This window comes from Moschus berezovskii, chromosome 7 (genome assembly GCF_049115385.1).
Source record: "Moschus berezovskii isolate FMDL1 chromosome 7, NW_MosBer_1.0, whole genome shotgun sequence".
Taxonomy (NCBI): Eukaryota; Metazoa; Chordata; class Mammalia; order Artiodactyla; family Moschidae; genus Moschus; species Moschus berezovskii.
Window position 1 is genome coordinate 29401791 of NC_142466.1, and position 17593 is coordinate 29419383.

General features: G+C 41.8%; 1 protein-coding gene across 1 annotated transcript; it reads left to right on the forward strand.

The window, feature by feature from the left end:
• The first annotated feature begins 259 nt into the window (after positions 1-259).
• On the forward strand, positions 260-948 carry LOC129557272 (interferon alpha-1). Its single transcript, XM_055427851.2, has one exon. It carries the CDS (start codon positions 379-381, stop codon positions 946-948), a length of 570 nt encoding a protein of 189 aa, XP_055283826.2. The 5' UTR covers positions 260-378.
• Positions 949-17593: the final 16645 nt, after the last annotated feature.

The following is a 17593-nucleotide window of genomic DNA, read 5'->3' on the forward strand; positions in this document are numbered from 1 at the left end:
AGAAAGTGGTGCACTTCCGTTCTCTATGTATAAGGATATACATGGAGTATAAAAATAGATACACAGTGTATCTGTGATATCAAACCTTCATGGTGCGGGCAAATTAGAAAAAATATCTCAGAAGACTCTGTGGATGGGGGGAAAGGGAGGCAATAATGAAAAAATAATTAACGGTTGAGAAATGCTGTCAGAACCCATTTGGAGAGTGCAAAATGAAAAGCAAAAACAAAAGTAGAAAATAAGAGGGAACTTTGAGAAAATGGAAACCATGGGCTCCTATTTAAGACACAGGCCTGAAGGAAGGTCTTCAGAGAACCGAGAGAGGAGGGTCACAGAGTCACTCACCTCCCCAGGCCAGAAGCACATACAAGGTCCCCGATGGCCCCAGCCTGGTCCTTACTCCTGGCCCTGCTGCTGCTCAGCTGCAACACCATCTGCTCTCTGGGCTGCCACCTGCCTCACACCCACAGCCTGGCCAACAGGAAGGTCCTGATGCTCCTGCAACAACTGAGGAGGGTCTCCCCTTCCTCCTGCCTGCAGGACAGAAATGACTTTGCATTCCCCCAGGAGGCGCTGGGTGGCAGCCAGCTGCAGAAGGCTCAAGCCATCTCTGTGCTCCACGAGGTGACCCAGCACACCTTCCAGCTCTTCAGCACAGAGGACTTGGCCGCCGCATGGGACAAGAGCCTCCTGGACAAGCTCCACACTGCCCTGGATCAGCAGCTCACTGACCTGCAAGCCTGTCTGAGGCAGGAGGAGGGGCTGCAAGGGGCTCCCCTGCTCAAGGGGGACTCCAGCCTGGCTGTGAGGAAATACTTCCACAGAATCACTCTCTATCTGCAAGAGAAGGGACACAGCCCTTGTGCCTGGGAGGTTGTCAGAGCAGAAGTCATGAGAGCCTTCTCTTCCTCAACAGACCTGCAGGAGAGATTCAGGAGAAAGGACTGACACACACCTGGTTCAACACGGAAATGATTCTCACAGACTAACAGACCACACTTCCTCCTGCGCTCACATGTCAAGGACTCTCATTTCTGTCGTCATCATGCACTGAACTGAATCAATTTGTCACATGACTTCAGGAATATTAGTCAACATTATGTTCTACTCTATAGGCACTAGTCCCTCACAGATGCCCTAGCTGATGTATCCCTTTATTTATCTACTTGAACATTTATTTATTTATTTATAAAGATTTAAATTATTTTTGTCCATATAAATTATGTGCATATGTATGTTGTCATTAAGAGAAAAATATATATACTCTGTATGAAGTTTATTATTTTTATTCACTCATTAAATTCTTCCTATAAAAACTTCCTTTATTTGCAGTTTCTTTAAAAAAGAAATACCAAGCCTGAATGTGAAACTTGATTAAAGAATACATTTTACAATTCCTTGACCCTTTTTTACAACTTGCATGTTAGAAGTAAAAATACACTTCCTTTAGCCAGGGTGTTTGTTGCCTTCAGGACATAGAGGTGAACATAACTAATCCAATCCTCTTTGTAATTCTGATTTTTTTTTTTTTAAGGAAAATAGCCTAGAAACAATAATCACTTAATTCATAATAATGTGTTAATTATTTTTAAAATAGTATTAATTAGTTGTAGAAAATATCAGTTAGGTTGAATGCAAAAACAAAAGGGAGAAAAATGTAATTCCCTCAGTAGAAGGTGGATCAAGCTATGTGAGGACATAAAAATAAAAGTTAACTACTAGACTAGTGGGCTTCCCCCACGGCTCAGCAGTAAAAACTCTGCCTGAGGCAGAGGCATGGTTTCAATCCCTTGGTCCAGAAGATCCCTGGAGAAGGAAATGGCAACCCAGGAAGTATTCTTGCCTGGGGAATTCCATGGACAGAGGAGCGTGGTGGGTGACAGTCCATAGAGTCTCAAAGAGTCAGACACAAGTGAGGTGAGTTAGCACAGCACAGCACTAGACAAAGAGACGTTTCAGTGCAAATGTCCATTGGATTTGGAGATGGTAACTAACAAGCAAATTTATGAAGTATAAAGCATGGAACAGAAGAAGTGATCAAATGGGAGGAGAGAATGAGAAAAGGACTTAAAATTGAGCTCCTTGACCTTAACCTTAAAAAGGAGGGACTGTCACACAGGATGCAGAGATAGAGGAGCCATAAGGTAACAGGACAAGAGGGAATGCTGAGAGGACAGATGCAAAGGCGGCAACCACTAAAGAACTGACCTTTGTGAGAGCTGTTGGTGGAATCAATCAGCAGGAACCATACTGGAGCAGGTGGAAGATTAATAACAAACAAAGTCCCATGGACATTTACTCACCTGGGGATTCACTTCACTTCTTTTACTCTCATAAAAGTCAGATTTGCGTTAGTTTTTCTTTTGCCTTAGTGTATCCGATACAATGATGGCTTTCCAAGAGAGCTGAATGGAGAAGAAAATCAATGATGTGTTGAACATTATGGAAAATTATGGTACAGACCCTTTGTGTTCCCATTTTTACTTTCCTGCTAGGCTACTAACCTCAAAGTGATACAGAAAGTAATTCATAAGTAGCAAGAAAACCCCTGCCCAGAAAAATATGAAATGAAAAAGAACATAAAATCACATAGTCTGAAATCAGGAAAGCATGAGGCTGATTTACCTAGCATCACAGACCCTACAGCTCCACTGTGAGATGAAAATGATGATCCAAGAGGCTCAGTAGAAAGGTACTCAATCAGCTGCTGCTGCTGCTGCTGCTGCTGCTAAGTCACTTCAGTCGTGTCCGACTCTGTGCGACCCCATAGATGGAAGCCCACCAGGCTCCCCCGTCCCTGGGATTCTCCAGGCAAGATCACCGGAGTGGGTTGCCATTTCCTTCTCCAATGTGTGAAAGTGAAAAGTGAAAGTGAAGTCGCTCAGTCATGTCTGACTCGTAGCGACCCCATGGACTGCAGCCTACCAGGCTCCTCCGTCCATGGGATTTTCCAGGCAAGAGTACTGGAGTGGCTTGCCATTGCCTTCTCCAACTCAATCAGCTAATGATGCTTATTAACTGCTTCTATTACAGCTCTGATATGAGGTGAATAGAAGCTTATGATGGGAGGTATGATGGAAAAACCTAAGAATACTCATTGTGAATAATTTTTTGGATTAATTATGAACTCTGTGCTAACAATAGAATGGTGAACAAGAGATATACCTTTCTCCTTTGGTGGTTATTTGTTAAATGTGCCTAATAAATCTATTTTCAAGAAGACCAATGCAGAAGGATAAGTCAGAGGGACTGATATAAAAACATTAAGAAGGCAGAAACAGAAACAGGACTAGAAGTAAACACAGCCAAACTCCTTGCAAGGTAAATGTAACTTCTCACCCTAAGCTTACTTCTTTTCCTTTATCCCGTCCATCACATTCAATGTAAGACAGAAACTTACTATACTAAAAGGGGAGAAACAGTTCGAAGAGACAGAAAATATCAGAACTAGACTCAGATACAGTAGATATTTAGAAATTATCAGACCAGCAGTCAGTTAACAGTGACTAAAGTGCTAAGGCTCTAACGTATTCACCTACTTATCCCTACACTTTATCTCAGTCATATTGTGTATGGTATTTAAAATTTTTGTTCATATACTATCATGTTCAACTTTATAATGTATTCAAATATACTAAAGGATGCTTACCTTTATCATCTCTCAAATTATTTTCTTGTTTAATTTATGAGACTCTTCCTCAGGAGACATCTTGGAGCTGTTATTCTTACGAAAAAAAATAGCCTAAATTTGCAAAGGAAACTTAAAAAAGGATGACAATTTCTACTCATTATTCACTTCTTTAGTAGGTTATATTTTAAAACCTTATATTTCTATATTACTTCTCAGGTGGCTCAGTGGTAAAGAATATTCCTGCTAATGTAAGAGATGCAGAAGAAGTGAGTTGGATCGCTAAGTCAGGAAGATCCCCTGGAGAGTGAAATGGCGGCCCACTCCAGCATTCTTGCCTGGAAAACCCCATGGACAGAGGAGCCTGGTGAGCTACAGTCCATGGGGTCACAGAGTCGGACACGACTTAGTGACTAAACAACATTTCTATATCAGATATATGATAGCTCTGAGAATACAGAGATGAAAAAAGCAAACGTAAAGCCTCTTCTTCTGAAGACTTCTGTTTGGAAAAGAAAGATTTAAAAACTGTAATCATGCTTAATTATTTCATTTAAGCATCCTGCTACAATGACAGCTAGACAAAAGGAGATTATCTCACTAGAATCTGGCTGAGAACTCTCGAGAAGGGGAGAATGCAGATGTAGTCTATGAAGTGCCCAAGAAACACCTAAAGACAGATTTCCCATTGGTAGAAGCTTGTGTGGATATTGTGCCTTAGGAGAAGAGCGTAGATGGAGAAGATGGCCTAAAGCTTATAAGGACCTTTCATTTTGAAGGCTGAGAAAGTGAAGGAGAGTCTGCAAAGGGCCCAGAAGTGGAACAACCAGGGCACTTGGGAGCCACCCAGGAGAGATGATCTTCCCAAAGCAGCAAAGAAGAAAGCAAGGGATTGAGAATCACACAGGCTGAAAGTTAAAGAATGATTTTTGTGTTATATTAGATCCTGCATTGAGTCTAGACTCTGTCAGGACATACAGGTAATCATAGGAAATCATTGAACTTCCCTGAGCATCAGTCTCCTCAAATATAAAGTAAGTGAAAATGTTTCTAGAGTTGTTTTGAGTACCAGATAAACCAGAATATTCAAGAACACTTAGCAGAGTATCACCCACTGAGTGAGGGCTAAACAGGTAGTGCCTAGTTTCTTGTTTTTTTACATATAAATCTAACTGGCGATAATGAACTCTCCTACCATCTCTCTGTAACTGACCGCAAACAAATCTAAAGAAAAGAATTGGGGGAAAGTGTCCCATCAATTATTATGTAATTACATACATAATGATATACATATACACCATATGAAAACACATTATAAAGTATACTCAGTTCAGTTCAGTCTCTCAGTCATGTCCAACTCTTTGAGACCCCATGGACTGCAGCACACCAGGCTTCCCTGTCCATCACCAACTCCCAGAGCTTTCTCACACTCACGTCCATCAAGTCAGTGATACCATCCAACCATCTCATCCTCTGTCGTCTCCTTCTCCTCCTGCTTTCAATATTTCCCAGCATCAGGGTCTTTTCCAATGAGTCAGTTCTTCCCATCAGGTGGCCAAAATATTGGAGTTTCATCTTCAGCATCAGTCCTTCCAATGAACACCGAGGACTGGTCTCCTTTAGGATGAACTGATTGGATCTCCTTGCAGTCCAAGGGACTCTTAAGAGTCTTCTCCAACACCAGTTCAAGAGCATCAGTTCTTCGGTGCTCAGCTTTCTTTATAGTGCAATTCTCACATCCATACATGACTGCTGGAAAAACCATAGCTTTCACTAGATGGACCTTTGTTGGCAAAGAAATGTCTCTGCTTTTTAACATGCTGTCTAGGTTGGTCATAGCTTTTCTTCCAAGGAGCAAGTGTCTTTTAATTTCATGGCCTCACTTACCATCTGCAGTGATTTTGAAGCCCCCCCAAATAAAGTCTCTCACTGTTTCCATTGTTTCCCCATCTATTTGCCATGAAGCAATGGGACCATATGTCATAATCTTAGTTTTCTGAATGCTGAATTTTAAGCCAACTTTTTCACTCTCCTCTTTCACTTTCATCAAGAGGCTCTTTAGTTCTTCTTTGCTTTCTGCCATAAGGGTGGTGTCATCTGTGTATCTGAGGTTATTGATTAAAGTATACTATGTACATAATATACCATACTCCTGCTGATTCTGATACATGGTAGAATTCTGCCTTCCTCTTTGCACTCTCGTCGATCTCATTGTTTCAATCAGATATCACAATCGTTCACTCCTCCCAGTGTAGAAATCCCCAGCGTGCTCTCCTCGTTCCCTCTGCATGAAGGCGTCCTCTCCATTCATACAGCTGCGTCCTTCTCCATTACGCTTTCAGGATGTCAATTTCCCCTTAGGACAGCAAACCACCAACTAAAAGCAGAAGCTGAGTGAAAGTTCTAGATCTGTCAGACACTCTCCTATGACTTCACCTGCTCTGCCTGCCAAGCACTGCAGGTCCAGACTATCCAGCCTCTGAGAAACACAGAAAATAGAGGGAACCCCGCACCACAGTGAACAGTGGTGAAGACTCCAGGGGCTCCTCTGAGCGTCTGTCTGGGCTCTTCCATGTGCTGACTGCACTAGGAGGAGCTCACCTGGTTCAGGAATTTCATTTGCTCAAATAGCCCAAAGTGCAGGAAACATGGAGCTAAAACTTGGAAGCTTGAGAACTTGGAAGGAGAACAGAGATGTTTAAAGTGTTCATGGAGCAGCGGCAGGTCCTCAGGACATGGAACAATACAGATGAGCAGCACTGAGGCAAGCATTTCTCCAGAACATTCCTTTTCAGAGAATGAAAAGAATGAAGTGGATGCTGAGAGCACAGAGACAGAGCATGAATGCCTGGCCACGAGCTGTGTCCCCAGCACGGGTGATGTTCATACCACAGCAGCCTGCAGAGTCCTGGAAGGGGTGAGGGTCACTCCCGTCACAGCTGCAGACTTGTTTCTTCCTTTGGAATGATAGCTTACAGTGAATGATGTCAGATTCATCTTCTCCGAAGAAGATTTAGCTTCAGGAGCAGGGACCAGGGACCAGGCTTGATCACTCAAGAGCTTTTGTATAGCAAAGTTTTACTAAAGTATGAAAAAGAGACAGGGAAAGCTTCTGACATAGACATCAGAAGGGGGACGGAGAGTGCCCCCCTTGCTAGTGTTAGCAAGGGAGTTATATACTTTTTTTAATTGGTTATTACAATTAAATCAAATGAATGTCTCACGGTTGCAAAGATCTTACTAGACCCACTCCCACAATATATATTTTAAAATAACAGGATTAGTCAGAAGGTTTTTAGGAAGGAGAAACATGTCCTCAAGTAGGATACATTATTGTCATATAATCCTTACTAAGGAACATAGAAAAAAGTTTGTCCTTTCCTCCTTGAGAATTCCAGACCCCTACCTCCTCCTTGAGAGCCCTAGACACCTTTCTCCTCCCCGGGGAACCCCAGACTTCTTATCAACCTGCCTAGGAATTGACTCTCTCAGGACCCAGCAAGTTATCACAGAGCAGGGCAAGGTGTTCCTGGGGATAATGCAATCCAAGAAAGTTCTTCAAATTCCATCATGATGTCTTTGCCTCTTTGAAAGACAAAAAATAAAAATAAAATAAGATAAAATAAAACAAGTTTGATAGAAGAGACAAGGGCTGGGCTTTTAATACATTTAGTGCAGATGGTGACTGCAGCCATAAAATTTTAAAATGTTTGCTCCTTGGAAGAAAAGCTGTGACCAACCTAGACAGTATATTAAAAAGCAAAGACATTACTTTGCCAAGAAAGGTCCAGCTTTTGACCAAAGCTGTGGTTTTTCCAGTAGTCATTTATGGATGTGAGAATTGGACTATAAAGAAAGCTGAGCACCAAAGAATTGATGCTTTTGAACTGTGGTGTTGGAGAAGACTCTTGAGAGTCCCTTGGACTGCAAGGAGATCCAACCAGTCTATCCTAAAGGAAATCAGTCCTGAATATTCATTGGAGGGACTGTTGCTGAAGCTGAAACTTCAATACTTTGGCCACCTGATGCGAAGAACTGACTCACTGGAGAAGACCCTGATGCTGGGAAAGATTGAGGGCAGGAGGAGAAGGGGATGACAGAGGATGAGATGGTTGGATGGCATCACCAGCTTGATGGACATGAGTTTGAGTAGGCTCTGGGAGTTGTTGATGGACAAGGAAGCCTGGCGTGCTGCAATCTGTGGGGTCGCAAAGAGTCGGACATGACTGAGCGACTGAACTGAACTGAAATGAACCACTGGGACAGAGCCTTTCTAGCAGGATGTATATCAGTAATGTGCACATTTTGTGTGTATGTAGTTTCACTTAGCCGTGTCCGACTCCTTGTGATGTTATGGACCATAGCCCGCCAGGCTCCTCTGTCTAGCAGAGGGGTTCTCTAGCAAGAATGCTGGAGCGGGTTGCCATGCCCTCCTCCAGGGGATCTTCCCGATTCAAGAGATCGAACCTGCATCTCCTGCATTGCAAGCAGATTCTTTACCACTAAGCCAGTGGGGAAACCCATCATGCACACTGGAGGACCGCAATTTCTAAAAGCAATAAAGATCTTTGTGGAAATTTATTTTTAATGTAGGCAGTTTAGAAAGAGGACATTGATGGATCAATCATCTTTCTTTCTTTCCAGTTGGTACAAGCAGCAATGAGTAGGAATGTTTAAAGTCAGAGGGACATTTAAAGTACATTTAGAGGTTTGGAAACATTCCTGAGGAATAGGGCCTTAAAGTAAGCAAAAAACATTTCTATATTACAGCTGAAAATATCACTAACAAGCGACTTCTTTTTTTTTCCTGTTTTTTTTTAATTTATTTTATTGGAGGCAAATTACCTTACATTAATATATTGGTTGGTTTTCCATACATTGACACGAATCCGCCCCGGGTGTACATGTGTTTCCTTTCTTGAATCCCTCTCCCACTTCCCTCTTCCCCTTATCCTCCCTCCAGGTCATCCTCGTGCACCAGCCCCAAGCATTCTGTATCATGTATCGAACCTGGACTGGTGGTTCATTTCACATATGATAATATACATGCTACAATGCCGTTCTCCCCAATCATCCCACCTTCACCCTCTCCCACAGAGTCCCAAATACTGTTCTATATACCTATGTCTCTTCTGCAGTCTCATATCATCGACTCTGTGGACATGAGTTTGAGTGAACTCCGGGAGTTGGTGATGGACAGGGAGGCCTGGCGTGCTGTGATTCATGGGGTCACGCAGAGTCAGACACACCTGAGCGACTGAACTGAACTGAACTGATACAGGGTTAAGGTTACCATCTTTCTAAATTCCATATATATGCGTTAGTATACTGTATTGATGTTTTTCTTTCTGGCTTACTTCACTCTGTATAATAGGCTCCAATTTCATCCACCTCATTAGAACTGATTCAAATGCATTCTTTTTAATGGCTGAGTAACACTCCATTGTGTATATGTACCAAAGCTTTCTTATCCATTCGTCTGCAGATGGACATCTAGGTTGCTTCCATGTCCTGGCTATTATAAACAGTGCTGCAATGAACATTGGCGTACATGTGTCTCTTTCAATTCTGGTTTCCTCGGTGTGTATGCCCAGGAGTGTGATTGCTGGATCATATGGCAGTTCTATTTCCAGTTTTTTGAGGAATCTCCACACTGTTCTCCATAGTGGCTGTACTAGTTTGCATTCCCACCAACAGTGTAAGAGGGTTCCCTTCTCTCCACACCCTCTCCAGCATTTATTGCATGTAGACTTTTGGATAGCAGCCATTCTGACTGGTGTGAAATGGTATCTCATTGTGGTTTTGATTTGCATTTCTCTGATTATGAGGGATGTTGAGCATTTTTTCATGTGTTTGTTAGCCATCTTTATGTCTTCTTTGGAGAAATGTCTGTTTAGTTCTTTGGCCCATTTTTTTGATTGGGTCACTTATTTTTCTGGAATTGAGCTGCAGGAGCTGCTTGTCTATTTTGGAGATTAATCCTTTATCAGTTGCTTCATTTGCTATTATTTTCTCCCATTCTGAAGGCTGTATTTTCACCTTGCTTAGAGTTTCCTTTGCTGTGCAGAAGCTTTTGATTTTAATTAGGTCCCATTTGTTTATTTTTGCTTTTATTTCCAATATTCTGGGAGGTGGGTCTTGGAGGATCCTGCTGTGATTTATGTCGGAGAGTGTTTTGCCTACGTTCTCCTCTAGGAGTTTTATAGAATCTGGTCTTATATTTAGCTCTCTAATCCATTTTGAGTTTATTCTGGTGTATGGTGTTAGGAAGTGTTCTAGTTTCATTCTTTTACAAGTGGCTGACCAGTTTTCCCGGCACCACTTGTTAAAGAGACTGTCTTTTCTCCATTTTATATTCTTGCTTCCTTTATCAAAGATAAGGTGTCCATAGGTGCGTGGATTTATCTCTGGGCTTTCTATTTTGTTCCATTGATCTATATTTCTATCTTTATGCCAGTACCATACCGTCTTGATGACTGTGGCTTTGTAGTAGAGCCTGAAGTCCGGCAGGTTAATTCCTCCAGTTCCATTCTTCTTCATCAAGATTGCTTTGGCTATTCGAGGTTTTTTGTATTTCCATACAAACTGTGAGATTATTTGTTCTAGTTCTGTGAAAAATATTGTTGGTAGCTTGATAGGGATTGCATTGAATGTATAAATTACTTTGGGTAGTATACTCATTTTCACAATATTTATTCTTCCAATCAACGAACACGGTATATTTCTCCATCTGTTAGTGTCCTCTTTGATTACTTTCACTAGTGTTTTATAGTTTTCTATGTACAAGTCTTTTGTTTCCTTAGGTAGATATATTCCTAAGTATTTTATTCTTTTCATTGCAACAGTGAATGGAATAGTTTCCTTAATTTCTCTTTCTATTTTCTCATTATTAGTGTATAGGAATGCAAGGGATTTCTGTGTGTTGATTTTATATCCTCAAACATTACTGTATTCATTGATTAGCTCTAGAAGTTTTCTGGTAGAGTCTTTAGGGTTTTCTGTGTAGAGGATCATGTCATCAGCGAATAGTGAAAGTTTTACTTCTTCTTTTCCAAATTGTATTCCTTTTATGTCTTTTTCTGCTCTGATTGCTGTAGCCAAAACTTTCAGAACTATGTTGAATAGTAGTGGTGAGAGTGGGCACTGTTGTCTTATTCCTGACTTTAGGGGAAATGCTTTCAGTTTTTCACCATTGAGGATAATGTTTGCTGTAGGGTTGTCATATATAGCTTTCATTATGTTGAGATATGTCCCTTCTATTCCCACTTTCTGGAGGGTTTTTATCATAAATGGATGTTGTATTTTGTCAAAGGCTTTCTCTGCATCTATTGAGATAATCGTATGATTTTTATTTTTCAGTTTGTTAATGTGGTGTATTACATTGATTGATTTGCAGATATTGAAGAATCCTTGCATTTCTGGGATAAAGCCCACTTGGTCATGATGTATGATCTTCTTAATGTGTTGTTGGATTCTGATTGCTAGAATTTTGTTAAGGATTTTTGCACCTATGTTCATCAATGATATTGGCCTGTAGTTTTCTTTTTTTTGTGGGATCTTTACCAGGTTTTGGGATTAAGGTAATGGTGGCCTCATAGAATGAGTTTGGAAGTTTCCCTTCCTCAGCAATTTTCTGGAAAAATTTGAGTAGAATAGGTGTTAGCTCTTCTCTAAATTTTTGGTAGAATTCAGCTGTGAAGCCATCTGGACCTGGGCTTTTGTTTGCTAGAAGATTTCTAATTACTTCCTCTAGTTCCGTGCTTGTGATGGGTCTGTTCAGATTTTCTATTTCTTCCTGGTTCAGTTTTGGCAAGGTGCACTCTTCTAGGAATTTGTCCATTTCTTCCAAGTTATTCATTTTATTGCCATATAATTGCTGATAGTATTCTCTAATAATCCTTTGTATTTCTGTGTTGTCCGTTGTGATCTCTCCATTTTCATTTCTAATTTTATTGATTTGGTTCTTCTCCCTTTGTTTCTTGATGAGTCTGGCTAGTGGTTTGTCAATTTTATTTACCCTCTCAAAGAACCAGCTTTTGGCTTTGTTGATTTTTGCTATGGTCTCTTTTGTTTCTTTTGCATTTATCTCTGCCCTAATTTTTACGATTTCTTTCCTTCTACTAACCCTGGGGTTCTTCATTTCTTCCTTTTCTAGTTTCTTTAGATGTAGAGTTAGGTTATTTAGTTGACTTTTTTCTTGTTTCTTGAGGTGTGCCTGTATTGTTATGAACTTCCCCCTTAGCACTGGTTTTACAGTGTCCCAGAGGTTTTGGGTTGTTTTGTTTTCATTTTCATTCATTTCTATGCATATTTTGATTTCTCTTTTGATTTCTTCTATGATTTGTTCATTATTCAGCAGCGTGTTGTTCAGCCTCCATATGTTGGCATTTTTAATAGTTTTTCTCCTGTAATTGACATCTAATCTTACTGCATTGAGGTCAGAAAAGATGCTTGGAATGCCTTCAATTTTTTTGAATTTACCAAGGCTAGATTTATGGCCCAGGATGTGACCTATCCTGGAAAAGGGTCCGTGTGCGCTTGAGAAGAAGGTGAAATTCATTGTTTGGGGGTGAAATGTCCTATAGAGATCTATTAGGTCCAACTGGTCTATTGTATCATTTAAAGTTTGTGTATCCTTGTTAATTTTCTGTTTAGTCGATCTATCCATAGATGTAAGTAGGGTATTAAAGTCTCCCACTATTATTGTGTTATTGTTAATTTCCCCTTTCATACTTGTTAGTATTGTCTTACATATTGTGGTGCTCCTATGTTGAGTGCATAAATATTTATAATTGTTATATCTTCTTCTTGGATTGATCCTTTGACCATTATGTAGTTTCCTTCTTTGTCTCTTTTCACAGCCTTTGTTTTAAAATCTATTTTATCTGATATGACTATTGCTGTTCCTGCTTTCTTTTGGTCTCTATTTGCGTGGAATATCTTTTTTCCAGCCCTTCACTTTCAGTCTGTATGTGTCCCTCGTTTTGAGGTGGGTCTCTTGTAGACAACATATATGGGGGTCTTGTTTTTGTTTCCATTCAGCCAGCCTTTGTCTTTTGGTTGGGGCATTCAACCCATTTACGTTTAAGGTGATTATTGATAAGTATGATCCCGTTGCCATTTTCTTTATTGTTTTGGGTTCGAGTTTATATACCCTTTCTGTGTTTCCTGTCTAGAGAAGATCCTTTAGTATTTGTTTGAGAGCTGGTTTGGTGATGCTGAATTCTCTCAGCTTTTGCTTGTCTGTAAAGCTTTTGATTTCTCCTTCATATTTGAATGAGATCCTTGCTGGGTATAGTAATCTGGGCTGTAGTTTACTTTTTTTCATCACTTTAAGTATGTCTTGCCATTCCCTCCTGGCCTGAAGAGTTTCTGCTGAAAGATCAGCTGTTATCCTTATGGGGATCCCCTTGTGTGTTATTTGCTGTTTTTCTCTTGCTGCTTTTAATATTTGTTCTTTGTGTTTGATCTTTGTTAATTTGATTAATATGTCCTTGGAGTATTTCACCTTGGGTTTATCCTGTTAGGGACTCTCTGTGTTTCTTGGACTTGGGTGATTATTTCCTTCCCCATTTTAGGGAAATTTTCAACTATTATCTCCTCAAGTATTCTCTCATGGTCTTTCTTTTTGTCTTCTTCTTCTAGGACTCCTATGATTCGAATGTTGGGGCATTTAATATTGTCCCATATGTCTCTAATATTGTCCTCATTTCTTTTAATTCTTTTTTCTTTTTCCATCTCTGTTTCACTTATTTCTACAATTCTATCTTCTAGCTCGCTTATCCTGTCTTCTGCCTCCGTTATTCTACTGTTTGTTCCCTCCAGAGTGTTTCTGATCTCATCTATTGCATTATTCATTGTATATTGACTCTTTTTTATTTCCTCTAATTCCTTATTAAACATTTCTTGCATCTTCTCAATCCTTTTCTCCAGTTTATTTATCTGTAACTCCATTTTGCTTTCCAGATTTTGAATCATTTTCACAATTAAAATTCGAAATTCTTTATTGGGTAGGTTCCCTATATCTTCCTCTTTTGTTTGTGTTGGTGGGCATTTATCCTGTTCTTTTACTTGCTGGGTATTTCTCTGCCTGTTCATCTTGCTTATATTGCTGTGTTCGGGGTGGCCTTTCCGTCTTCTGGCAGTTTGTGGAGTTCTCTTTATTATGTAGTTATCTCGTTGTGTGTGGGGTTGGATGGGTGACTTGTCAAGGTTCCCTGGTTAGGGAAGCTTGTGTTGATGTTCTGGTGGGTGGAGCTGGATTTCTTCTCTCTGAAGTGCAATGAAGTGTCCAGTAATGAGTTTGAGATGTCAGTGGGTTTGGAGTGGCTTTGGGCAGCCTGTATATTGAAGCTCAGTGCTATTCTCCTGTGTTGCTGGATAGTTTGCGTAGTATGTCTTTCACTGAAACTTGTTGGCCCTTGGGTGGTGCCTGGTTTCAGTGTATGTATGGAGGCATTTGATGAGTACCTATCAATTAATGTTCCCTAGAACAGGAGATCTCTGGTGTTCTCAGGATTTGGACTTAAGCCTCTGCCTCTGGTTTTCAGTCTTATTCTTGCAGTAGGCTCAAGGCTTCTCCCTCTGTTACTTCCAAGGCAGTTCCTTCTGTTGAAAAAGCTCTTCTGTTTTCTGGTCTCCTCAGTGTCTAATTCCCATCCTGACACCAGGATGCGGTGGTGGACACTTTTTTTTTTCCCGGCGCACCTGTTCAGTCCTGCTGTGGGGAGGGAGGAACGCAGCTAACAAATATCCCTGGCGTCTGTGGGGAGTGCTCGCAGTGTCTCGGTTACACTGGGAATGCTCCCGCTCGAGGCGTGTGTGCTTTCCCTGTTTATGCTGCTCAGGCTCTAGGTTGCTCTGCCGGGAACTGTCCGCGGCTGGCGCTAGGTTGCATGCACTTCCCAGGTCTGAGCGGCTCAGGTTCAAGTCCTCGGGTACTCCACAAAGGCGCAAACTTGGCTGGGCCTGCGTTTTGTGTCTTCCCCGGTCCAAGCAGCTCAGGTGACCAGGCGTTTGGCAAGCGCCATCGCTGAGACTTATCGCCTTCCCGGTCCCTGCCGCTCGGTTTTCTGGGAGTACAACGGGCGCACTTTCTCAGGCAGATATCCACCAGCTGGAACCCAAGAAGTCCTGGCCAGCAAGGAAGCCTGCCTGCAGCTTGGCACGGGAAGCCTCTCTGGGGCCACGGATGCCCCCGCCCCGGTGCTGACTGACCTCCCCGCCCGGGGTTGGCAGGGGCTGGGGGATGGGCTGCCCGCTGCCGGCTCACTCTGCTCAGTGCCCTGTTCTGTGGGCAGGGCTGGCGGAGTCCTGGGTTGGGGCTTTTTGCAGGCTTTTCCTAGCCTTTTCGCCTTTTAGCTGCAGCTTCTGCTTTGCTATTTTAAGTTCGCGCCCTCAGTTTGCCCTGGGGCATTCAAGCCAGGTTCTTCCCCTAAGCACTGCCGCCAGCGCCTCCCTGCCCAGCCCCCGCCTGCTAGTGGGGGGTGCGGGCATCTGTGCCACTTCTCCGCTGAGAGTTTCCTCTGGGCACTTAGTCTGTGACTTTTAATTATTTATGTCTTTTTTTCTCCCAGTTATGCGGCCCTCTGAGGTTCCACTCGCCAGTGTTTCCAGGTGTTTGGAAACTTCTTTTTTTTTTTTAAGCCTCCCTTCCCGGGACGGAGCTCCATCCCTCCTTCTTTTGTCTCTCTTTTTATCTTTTATACTATTTCCTACCTCCTTTCGACCACTATGGGCTGCTTTTCTGAGTGCCTGGTATTGAGAAGTTGTTTTGTGGGATTTACTCAGCATTCAAATGTTCTTTTGCTGATTTTGCGGGGGGAAAAAGTGGTCACCCTGTCCTATTCCTCCGCCATCTTCCCGTGCTCCCCCAACAAGCAACTTCTTAAATAATATTTTTAATTTCAGTCTTACAGTATTATTTTATGATGTTTATTAGACTGAGGCTAGAAATTTAAATAAACACAACCATGCAAGGCCGTGAGGCTGACTTCGGAGTTCATTCCAGACCCTCCGTGCTAAGGGCCCATCAAAACCTTCCCTCCTTCTGTTTCAGGAATTGTGCATGTTCTCCCATCTTGGTCACACATAAGGCCTCTTCAGTGCCCACATCACAACTAGTAGCTGGAAAAATAAAGAGCAGAGGTTCTTCACTGGACCCTATCAGTGGACAACAGGATGAGCCATCTGGACTAGACGTGGGAAATGGAAGAGAATGAGAGTGGGGCTTCCCTGATAGCTCAGCTGGTAAAGGATCTCCCTTCAATGCAAGAGACCCAGTTTTATTCCTGGGTTGGGAAGATCTGTTGGAGAAGGGATAGGCTACCCACTCCAGTACTTTTGGGCTTCCCTTGTGGCTCAGCTGGTAAAGAATCTGCCTTCAATGTGGGAGACCTGGGTTCGATCCCTGGGTTGGGAAGATCCCCTAGAGGAGGGAATGGCTACCCACTCTAGTATTCTGACCTGGAGAAGTCCATGGACCTTATAATCCATGGTGTCACAAAGAGTCAGACACGACTGAGCCACTTTCACTTTCAGACCTGAGGAGATCTGAGAAATCAGTGAGGTCATTCTCAACTGAAAACAAAACAATGTGAGAGCTGAGAGTTCAGTTTTTGGGAGGACTTGCTGCAGGTTATAGCTAGGAGGACAGCATCTCATCAGCTCGCAGGAACTGCTCCAAGGAGGTCAGGGGAGGTCCGTATACGTGATTGCGGTGAAGGGGTTACATGAAGACACCTCACATCTTGGTAGAAGATGGCTGAGAGTCAGGATAACAAATGTCTCTATGAATGAGTTTAGTGCTTTTCTCTGTATATGTTGCAAAAAGTTAGCTTCATAAAACTTTCTCCAGAAATGATCTAAGTATCTTAAGGCCGGTTCTGCTAATTTTCAAAGAGCACAGAATGTCTCATTCCTGATTTCCAACCTGAACCTCTATCAAGGTGAATTGGAGATCAGGGACTGCAGTGGCTAGTGACTTCATTCATGTAGAACAAGATGGTGAATGACATTTTAGTCATTATCCTGAAGGAGAAATGTCGGAGCTCATGTGGCAAGAAATTGTTAGGTACTTTTTCTCTATTCATAAACTAATGAGAAGTTCACCTCTCATACGGTTAATAAAGTTAATTTACTATATTTCACTGAAGAAATCACTCATAAAATCTCAGACTTTGTGCCTCAAGGTTTGTGGGATCTTGGTTTCCTACCAGGTGTTGAACTCAGACCTCAGAAGTGAAAAGTGCTGGATCCTGACCAGTAGACCACTAGATTAGAAAACTAATGCCTTTTTTTTTCTTTCAATTGGCAGAAAAATCTATACTCTTCTAAGTATTTATTAGTCTATTTTTGATTAAAACTTAATGTCAATTCTGTTGACTCAGATCCCATTCCGAATTGCCTTACAAAACCATGGAATGTAATCCTTTGGCATCTGAAATGCATTACAGGTCCTTCGTCACCTCACTCTCCTCGGTCTATCTATTTCATTGGTTCCTAAATATCATGTTCATCTGCACTCTTCACTTTTTTAAACGAGCTTGTTCAGATAAATCATTGTAAAGCTCCTAAAATGTGCCTTTGTACCTTTGGTACGCTGGGAATAGTTCAGTGGTTCAGATTTATATTTCTCTCCAGCTGGATAAATGGGTATGATCCCAGCAGGATTAATGACAGGATTGATTTAATATTTTAAAGACCTTAGAAAGTGCCTAGTCCATTAGTAGCAAGCAATAAAATTCAGTTACTTTTTAACATCATGATTACTACTACCTGGGGATTAACATAAGTATCTTTGGAATCATTTGATTTGATTCCCTTCTTTTTAATTCTAGTTTTTACAAAGCATCTTCTCATTGTCTCAGTGGATTTATCATCTGAGACAGATCCTCAGCAAGGCTGGTGTCCATGACCCCGCCAGAGAGGGTTAATGTTGCAGCAACTGGGGTTCTAGTTGCCCAT

What these genes read in the sequence shown, in the direction of transcription:
- LOC129557272 (XM_055427851.2), top strand. Translation starts at nt 379, where the DNA reads ATGGCCCCAGCCTGGTCCTTACTCCTGGCCCTGCTGCTGCTCAGCTGC.